The sequence below is a fragment of the Cebidichthys violaceus genome, unplaced genomic scaffold (genome assembly GCF_023349555.1).
Source record: "Cebidichthys violaceus isolate CVI_PGR_0920_01 unplaced genomic scaffold, fCebVio1.0.p SCAF_266, whole genome shotgun sequence".
NCBI lineage: Eukaryota > Metazoa > Chordata > Actinopteri > Perciformes > Stichaeidae > Cebidichthys > Cebidichthys violaceus.
The window spans coordinates 52866-62476 of record NW_027176446.1 but is presented as its reverse complement, the minus strand read 5'-3'; the positions used below and the strand labels follow the sequence as shown (position 1 = coordinate 62476).

The 9611-nt window shown below is 46.1% G+C and overlaps 1 protein-coding gene across 1 annotated transcript in view; it reads right to left on the bottom strand.

Moving 5' to 3' along the window:
* Positions 1-207: 207 nt before the first annotated feature.
* agap1 (ArfGAP with GTPase domain, ankyrin repeat and PH domain 1) overlaps positions 208-9611 on the bottom strand; it is a gene marked incomplete at its 5' end in the record, with an annotated part of 61315 nt that continues 51911 nt past the window's right edge. The window contains 2 exon segments of the mRNA XM_068721148.1: positions 208-1727; positions 2323-2578. Of these exon segments, the coding sequence (XP_068577249.1) occupies positions 1533-1727; positions 2323-2578 (451 nt within the window).

Here is a 9611-nt window from a genome sequence, read left to right as displayed (position 1 = left end):
TAAATAAAAAAGGACGTCGGATATAAAAAACATAAAATAAAATCAAACACAAGTTGCGGTCAAACCTCTCGGTTTAGTGTTTACTGGCACGAACAGAAGCGAGGAGGAACGTGACGGTTCTTTTGTTTTGGCCGAGTGTCGGTGGTTCGATGGCAGTATTGCAGCGATGTCGGGGGGGGGGGGGGGGGGGGGGGGGGGGGGGGGGGGTGTCCACATGTGAGGTTCATGATTCATGCGAGGTGGATCTAGACCAGTGGATCCAGACCTTTAGGGCTCAGGACTCGCTCAAGCTAATATACCCAATGAGCAATGTTTTGGTTTCACTGGTCAATGTCCAGAACTTAACCACGTTTGACCTCAAGCGTGTTTAAATTTAGACTCAGTCTTGACTCAAAACCAGACCACGTCTAGGACTCAGTTTTGACTGCTCAGACCTGGTCTCAGACTGGACTGAAGTGGTCTTGATTACAGCCCTTTGTGTTGGGAACCACTGGTTTACTGGTTTTGACTCCTCTGATGAGCCGAAACACATTCAGTCCAAAAACGAAACCCTGTCAAAATAAAACTACTTCCTGTTTTAGTACTTCCTGTGTTCTCTTAAGTTCCACAGTGTCGCCGCTGAAAGAGGTTATTTACAACAAGTTTACAGGCCAGAGAAGAAGAAGAAGCCCTTCTTTGTGATTCGCTGAGCCGATATCAGGGAGCCGATCTGATTGGACGGGAGGAAACAGCTGAAATGAATTGACAGAAAAACACCTGAAGAAGAAGAAGAGAATTCCCTTTTAACCCTCAGAATCAGATAAATCCATCATTCACAGAAACAAGAAGCATCTTTTTGTCATTTTCACAATAAATAAATAAACCAGAACCAGAACCAGAACCTTGAAGGCGTCTCAACTCAACTGCCTCCAGCCTTTAATATTTACATCGATTCATATCATATATATCTTTGTTGGTTTTTTGGGCCTTTTGGTCTTCTGGTTCTGGTGAACTGTGGCGGCCATGTTGGATATTTTAGGAGACTAATCTGCAGATTGAGAACGACAAAGAAAAGACGTTTTTGGACGTTGTGTTGAAGTTAAAAAGTGAAAACAGAGAGGACGGGTTGTCCCTGAGCCGCACCGATACAGAAATAAAGGAAACGATTGGTCCAGAGATGAACATCGAGGTTAAATTTACATAATCCAAGAAAAACGTCTTCAGTTGAAAGAAAGCAGAGTCTACAGGACATGCGATCTATCACTCTGCTTCTTCTTTCTTCCTCTTAAACATCCAGATATCTTCTAAAGAGTTCACAGAATTCATGAAATTAAAAAGAGGCGGAGCCACGATGATGATGACGAAGAACCGACGATATGATTGGTTCAGAGTGTGTTTTTCTTCACGAGTTAAATTAAAGATGAGGTTCGTCAGTCGATTGCGGAACCACATTTCCCACAATGCTTTTGGGAGGTTCTTTCCCTTGTAGTCAGTCTCACAGCAGGAAGTGGTCCCCCCCTTCAAAATAAAAGTCTGTTTTTGGCCGGTTGGACTCATATGAGCGCGGCGTTGTTGTTGTTGCGGTTGGTGTTGCGGCGCGGCAGGTTGGGCGTGGCCATGAGCGGGTAGCGCTCGTCGGGGCAGCCGTACTGAGCCAGAGTGTCAACGCACTCCTGGCTGCTGGCCTGGCGGGCGTACGCCATCGCACTGTTACCGTGAGCGTCCCTCGCCATCAGGTCCACGCCGTACTGAGGGGGGGGGGGGGGAGAGACATTAGAGGTAAGATATCAACGAGACAATCTGATCTTCTGAGAGTTTTAATGACGGTAAACACTTCCTGCACAGATGTTTCACAATAAAAGCCTGCCAGGCTGTTCCAGGTCTGCATTGAAAGAAAACCATCTGGACTCAGTCTTGACTCAAAACCAGACCACATCCGGACTCAGTCTTGACTCAAAACCAGACCACATCCGGACTCAGTCTTGACTCAAAACTAGACCACATCCGGACTCAGTCTTGACTCAAAACTAGACCACATCCGGACTCAGTCTTGACTCAAAACCAGACCACATCCGGACTCAGTCTTGACTCGAAACCAGACCACATCCGGACTCAGTCTTGACTCAAAACCAGACCACATCCGGACTCAGTCTTGACTCAAAACCAGACCACATCCGGACTCAGTCTTGACTCAAAACCAGACCACATCTGGACCAGTCTTGACTCAAACTCGTCTTAATTTGGACTCGTTACTCTCGACTTCTTAAGGATTCTAATAACGTAATAACTCAACACTTCCTACACAGATTTTTCACAATAAAAGAGTCAAATAAGAAGCCGTACCCAGATGAGGAGCTGCGTGACGACCACGTTGCCCTTGCGGCTGGCGAGGTGCAGCGCGTTGCGTCCGTCCCCGTCCCCGCAGGTCTCGTTGACCTGCTGCCTCGACCCATGAGCCAGCAGCAGGACCACCAGGCGCAGGTCCTCCTCGGCCGTGGCCCTCAGGAGCTGCTGCCCCAGAGGGAGGTCGGCGCCGGGCAGCGACGCCACGAACAGACGCTGCTCGTACTTGGCCCGGATCCAGCGCTCCCTCTCCTCCCTGAGACAAGAACAAGGACAAGACTCAGTCCACTGGTGCCCCTACAAAGTAAGACTTCCTGTCCCACCAAGACGACGGAATCTGACGTCACTTTGGCCCTTTAGGAACCTTGATTTTGACATATTTTCAAAAGAAGAATAATTTATCTATTTTTTAATATTTGACGGTGAAACAATCTGAGAATATTCCAGAAAATAAAGGAAATAAATATTATATATTATATATATTCATACATAAATATATAATATAGAAATAAATGTGATGATATATAATGTACTAATAAACACGATGATGATATATTTCTGTGGATCGTCTCTAAATAAGACACAGTGGGGGGGGGGGGGTCATGAACTGCTGATCTGTTTAATCCACAAATGTGATCCGTCTAATCTGCACAAATCCCTCCATGTAAACAGCAGCTCATTCAGGCTGCTGGGATTAGTGTGTGTGTGTGTGTGTGTGTGGGGGGGGGAGAATATTGAGCTGTCCCCCCCCCCCTCCCCCTCCTTAACTAAATAACACCTCCTCCAGGGGGCCGAGGCTGCAGGAAATGGAGAACAGTGGCTGATACCTCCACCATGACATGACTCCAGTGTGTGTGTGAGTCAGTGTGAGTGTGTGTGTGTGTGTGTGTGTGTGTGTGTGTGTGTGTGTGTGTGTGAGAGACAGGACATGAAACACAAACAGTAGCGAGTGAGGAAGCTTCCTGGCGTCGATCTCTTGTGTTTAAATCGTTTAAACTTGATTCACAGTGTTTCCTAAATGATGACATGTATATATGATATATGATATATGATATATCTTTGAGATATATAATAGTGAGATTAAATCCTGAACTCAGATTTGTTCTCGTTACCAGAGCTACGTGTGTCCACCTCTGTCCTGACAGTCCGCAGTGAGGGCAAAGAGGACGAGAAAGAAGAGGTGTTTGAAAGAACCCGACAGAATCTCATTAACTCTCTTCCTGGAGACCAGTGTGTGTATAGTGTGTGTGTGTGTGTATAGTGTGTGTGTATAGTGTGTGTGTGTGTGTGTTCGGGGGTGTGGTAGGCGGCGGCGGCTAGCATCACGGAATGTCCTGCCCCGACCCAGAGAGAGAGTGGGGAGGCTGGGCACGAGACTACGGCCGACAGCCCCCGGACAAAGCCTGGGGGTGTCAACTGAGTGTGTGTGTGTGTGTGTGTGTGTGTGTGTGTGTGTGTGTGTGCTCAGCGGGGCTCTGGCCTTCTGTCCTCCAGACGACGGAGAGGAAATGTGAGGCCACTGGACCCAGGAAACGCATGCCTTCCCCCACCGCTGGAGTTGCTAAGGGCCTGGATGTAACACAGTGAGTGTGAGTGTGTGTGTGTGTGGGTGTGAGAGTGTGTGTGTGTGTGGGTGTGAGTGTGTGTGTGTGTGGGTGTGAGAGTGTGTGTGTGTGTGTGTGTGTGTGGGTGTGAGAGTGTGTGTGTGTGTGGGTGTGAGTGTGTGTGTGTGTGGGTGTGAGAGTGTGTGTGTGTGTGTGTGTGTGTGTGGGTGTGAGAGTGTGTGTGTGTGTGTGTGTGTGGGTGTGAGAGTGTGTGTGTGTGTGTGTGTGTGTGTGTGAGTGTGTGTGTGTGTGTGTGTGTGTGTGTGTGAGAGTGTGTGTGTGTGTGGTTGTGTGTGTGTGTGTGTGTGTGTGTGTGTGTGTGTGGTTGTGTGTGTGGTTGGTTGTGTGTGTGGTTGTGTGTGTGAGAGAGTGTGTGTGTGAGTGAGAGTGTGTGTGTGTGTGTGTGTGTGTGTGTGTGTGTGTGAGAGAGTGTGTGTGTGTGTGTGTGAGAGTGTGTGTGTGTGTGTGTGTGTGTGTGTGAGAGTGTGTGTGTGTGTGTGTGTGTGGTTGTGTGTGTGTGTGTGTGGTTGTGTGTGTGGTTGGTTGTGTGTGTGGTTGTGTGTGTGTGTGTGTGTGTGTGTGTGTGGTTGGTTGTGTGTGTGGTTGTGTGTGTGTGTGGTTGTGTGTGTGTGTGTGGTTGTGTGTGTGTGTGGTTGTGTGTGTGTGTGTGTGTGTGTGGTTGTGTGTGGTTGTGTGTGTGGTTGTGTGTGGTTGTGTGTGTGTGTGTGTGTGTGTGTGTGTGTGTGTGGTGTTGTGTGTGTGTGTATCAGTAAACATCATCAGGAGCTAACGAGTCCTGAACACATCTCTGGACAGTAGAGAAGCTAATTGCACTAATTAACACACGGAATGTGTGTTAACATGTGTCTGCTGAACACACACACACACACACATTCATATCTGTGTGTGTGTGTGTGTGTGTGTGTGTGTGTGTGTGTGTGTGTGTGTGTGTGTGTGTGTGTGTGTGTCTCTTCACATCCCATTAGACAAAGCGTGCTGCGCTCCAGCACCAAAGCATGCTGGGTAGATAATTAAACATGAGTCCTGGTGAGACGGTTCATGAACAGGAGCCCAGAGGGGTGTGTGTGTGTGTGTGTGTGTGTGTGTGTGTGTGTGTGTGTGTGTGTTACTGTGTGTGTGTGTGTGTGTGTGTGGACGTTCCTCCTGATTGGCGGCTTTGTTCAGGTGTGTTTACAAACAGACTGAGCTTCCTGTCCCCCCCCCCCCCAGTGTGTTTAAGGGGGTCGTCTGTCCACAACCTCCAAACAGAGAGAGGACAGAGGACAGAGGACAGAGGACAGAGGAGAGAGGGCTGAGGAGAGAGGAGAGAGGAGGGCTGAGGAGAGAGGAGAGAGGACAGAGGAGAGAGGACTGAGGACAGAGAAGAGAGGACAGAGGACAGAGGGCTGAGGAGAGAGGACAGAGAACTGAGGAGAGAGGGCTGAGGAGAGGACAGAGGAAAGAGGAGAGAGGACAGAGGAGAAAGGACTGAGGAGAAAGACAGAGGAGAGAGGACAGAGGAGAGAGGACAAAGGAGAGACATAGAGGAAAGAGGACTAAGGACAGAGGAGAGAGACAAAGGCGAGAGGACAGAGACAGAGGAGAGAGGACTGATGAGAGAGGACAGAGGACAGAGGACAGACAGAGACAGTCCCTGTTCATCACAGACGGCTCATTAGCATAAAGAACCCAAACGAGACTGAAGAGGAAGTGAAGAATCATTAAAGCATGTTTGAAGTGCTGAGATCTCTGGGAAATTAAATCAAAACAGGAAGTAGAATGAAGTCCATATTTCCAGTCTTTGAGTTGAGCTGGTTCACATGTTTGTTGGTAAGATTTTGGGTCTTTTATATGTTGAGAAATAAAAATGAAATCGTATAAAAACAAAAGTAATTCATCTGAATGTTCCCGAAATTAAAAGAACTGTAATAAAAGTAATAAATGTCTGTTACTGTTACAAAGAACATAAACACTCTGCTCTGCATGAATGTTGAAGAGAAAGAGTCATTCATTAAGAAGATTCTCTTTACATTTAAATAAAACGAGGAAAAGTAAAACTGTAAATCATCCTAAAATCTTCTGTTTCACGAAAACGAAGGAGGACTATCAGTTTCTATCGGAGTCTCTATTTGTTTCATGTGATTTCACTTTGTATTCTACTTTTATTCTATTTTTATCAATATATGAGGTATAATTAAATCAAATTCTGCATTGAACTCTAAATATTCATACATTTTTCATACTTTTTTAAAATAAAATAAAATAAATAAGAAAAAGACTGAGATGAAGAGGGATTTCCTCCTTTAGAAACCCTTTCAAAATAAAACGATAAACACCACATGTGACTTTAAAAAGTAAAAATAAAGGAAGAAAAGTAAAATAAACGTGTTTCTCCAGATGAGTTCAGCCCAAAGCGCCAGGCGGAGATGTACGAGCCTCTCGTTAATTACAGTCTGGTGTGTGTGTGTGTGTGTGTGTGTGTGTGTGTGTGTGTGTGTGTGTGTGTGTGTGTGTGTGTGTGTGTGTGTGTGTGAGGTAATGAGCGGTAGGAATCGGGGTGAAGAGTGACACGGTGTCAGTGGCTTCTCCTCTGGCCTAATTAGCTCTCTAATTAATAGATTAATAGATAGATAGAGCGCAGATAAGAGCATCAGCTAACTGCCCGAGCTAATGAGCTAATGAGCTAATGTGCGTTTTAAAGATGGACGACGTTTCTCACGAGTTTCAAACCCAGAAAACCTGCATGTCCTGCCGTTTATATATTCAACGTTTCAGCAGAAGAGAAAAGACAAAAGAAGAGGAGAGGAAATCAATTAGCCTTTGCTAGCGGGTCGTTAGCTGCCCTTGGATAGGCAGAGATAATTAAAGGGAGGGTGGAGGGGTGAGGGAGGTCTGGGGAGGAAATCAGCCATGAGACTCGACTGGGTGGAGAAGGAAGGGGTTAAAAGAGAGAGAGAGAGAGAGAGAGAGAGAGAGAGAGAGAGAGAGAGAGAGAGAGAGAGAGAAAAAAAAGAGAGAGAGAAAAAAAAGAGAGAGAGAGAGAGAGAGACAGAGAGAGAGAGAGAGGTGGAGGAGTGATCTGTGGGCTGAGACGCAATGCTCCAGTGACACCACAGAAGAAAAGAGAAGGGGGAGGTTTCAGGAGAGGAAACCTGGATACAAAGAAATAAAAGAGGAAGAGAGACAGAGAGCAGGAAGTAGAAACAACAGTCTACAGTCTTTAAGATCAGACACACTGAAGTCTATGTATAGACACCACAAGTTCTCCACAAACATGACAAGTTCTCCACACGTTCTCCACACACACCACAAGTTCTCCACAAACACACCGCAAGTTCTCTACACGTTCTCCACACACACACACACACACACCACAAGTTCTCCACAAACACACCGCAAGTTCTCTACACGTTCTCCACACACACACACACACACACACACCACAAGTTCTCCACAAACACAACAAGTTCTCCTCAAACACCACAAGTTCTTCAATGTATTATCTAAGAAAGAAAACAAGACGGGAAACTACAGAATAAAATATGATCCTGATCAATGAAGAAGAGAAGAAGAACAAGAAGCAAAAGAAGATATATTAGATTATTTACATTTAGTATAGTTGGATATATTAGATTTACATTTAGTATAGTTGGATATATTAGATTTTTTACATTTAGTATAGTTGGATATATTAGATTTACATTTAGTATAGTTGGATATATTAGATTTTTTACATTTAGTATAGTTGGATATATTAGATTTACATTTACAATAGTTGGATACTTTTGGATTGTTATCAACCGTTCATTGATCTGATGACGATTAAAATCAATCCAGGATCTAATTTTAAAGTCTCATAACTTGTAATTTTGTGAACTGAACCAAATCCTGTTAAATTAGTATTTTATTTCAAAGTATTTCCACATTGTCGGCTCCATCTTCTCCCTGAATCCTGTGAACAAACATGTATATATACATATATATATATATATATATAAAATAAAATAATATAATATAAAATATAATAACACCCAAATAACAGAGAAGCGTCTGAAGGATTCAAATGTTTACCAGCCACTCGCCGTGAACCCATTCAATCCAAACACATTACCCACAAACCTCCTCCCCCTTTCTCCCTCTTCTTTACTCTATGAGCAATTTGCCGACTGAGCCAATTAGCCAAAGGGGGGAGGGGGGGGGGGGGCTACCATCGGCGTACGGATTCATCCGGCGGAGCGGCGGACGGACGGACGGAGTCACGTTATTTATTTCTTCATTATTAAAATAAGGGAGAGGTTAATCTGATGACTCACGCATAAAGAATGTGCATTTAGTTTGTGCTTTAACCCCCCCCCCCCCCACTGCATTAGCATAACCCTGCCGCCATGACAAACGATGAGTGGCCCCCGTGATTGGCTCGTGTCAGCCGGCTTAATGTCAATAGTAAATTGGGGGGCTCGTTAGGCGAGTCGGGGGACGCGGCGGCGAAGGCAGTCATGTACAAAATAATGTCTATTAGGACTAATTTAATCAAGGCCTCCCTTTTACAGATGAATTAGAATGTAGGGGCCAATTATTTCTCTACGTTTGCTCCGGCCCTGCCTGTCAGGAGGCTTCTTCTTCGGTGGTATATGTGTGTGTGTGTGTGTGTGTGTGTGTGTGTGCGCTGGTTAACATGCAGGCCGTGGGGCTGCAGATAATAACGGTGGAGAAGACAACGACTGCAGGACGGAGCGGCTAGTTAACCGACCGGATCTCAATGTGAACACAGGAAGCAAGACACACACACACACACACACACACACACACACACACACACACACACACACACACACACACACACACACACGAGACAAACAGAAACATAACGAGTCTGATCTGATGAGGAGTTTGTCGTTATTTAACATGTATGTAGAAACATGAAGGGTTAAGTGAACAGACTTGGCTGTGACGTTTGGTGAAGCTCTTATTTTGGCGGAAACAACACACGACTTCCTGTGGTTTTGGTCCAAATCTTTTGGTGGAGGGGCAAATAATCAACAGGGACATTAGGAGCTGGAAACACCATAAAAAATGTCTCTTTCAGGATTTTATCTGTAAAAAGAGGAGGATGACATCGTCTGGATTCAAGCCCTCGTTCTTTTTAATTCTTGTATTTGTTGAAGTCTGGTGGAGAGGAGGCCTCTGATGGGTCATGTGACCAGTCAAATCTGTGTTAGGATCACAGAATCAGTGTGTGACCCCCCCACCACCACTGCCTCTGACCCTGGGGGGCAATTACCTTGTGATGTGGGCCCCTTGGCTGCCTCCTCCACCCCCTCCCCGGTTGCCCCATCTGGTCCCTTGAGCCCAATCGGGGGCAACCTCCACACCTGCACCCCCCGGCCCAGATTAAAAAGCCCCCTGGTCTAATTTTAAATCTGTTAGCGCTGGCCTTTTCTTAGGGGGAACAAGACTAATCTGTTCCCATAAAGGACCCTTATTCTCCCCCCCAAGCGCCGACGGACCTGCTGCTGAATTATTACTGGCCGAGCATTCGTCATGTGGGGCCCCGCTGCTAAGTGCGGCGGCGGGTGGCGTTGCGGAGCTCATCCTTTAGCCGGCCCGAGTCCTGCTCGTTTGTCCGCTGTCTAATTAAAAGGTGTGGAGCTCCACAGACCTCCACCTATCCTTCACTCTGAAGGC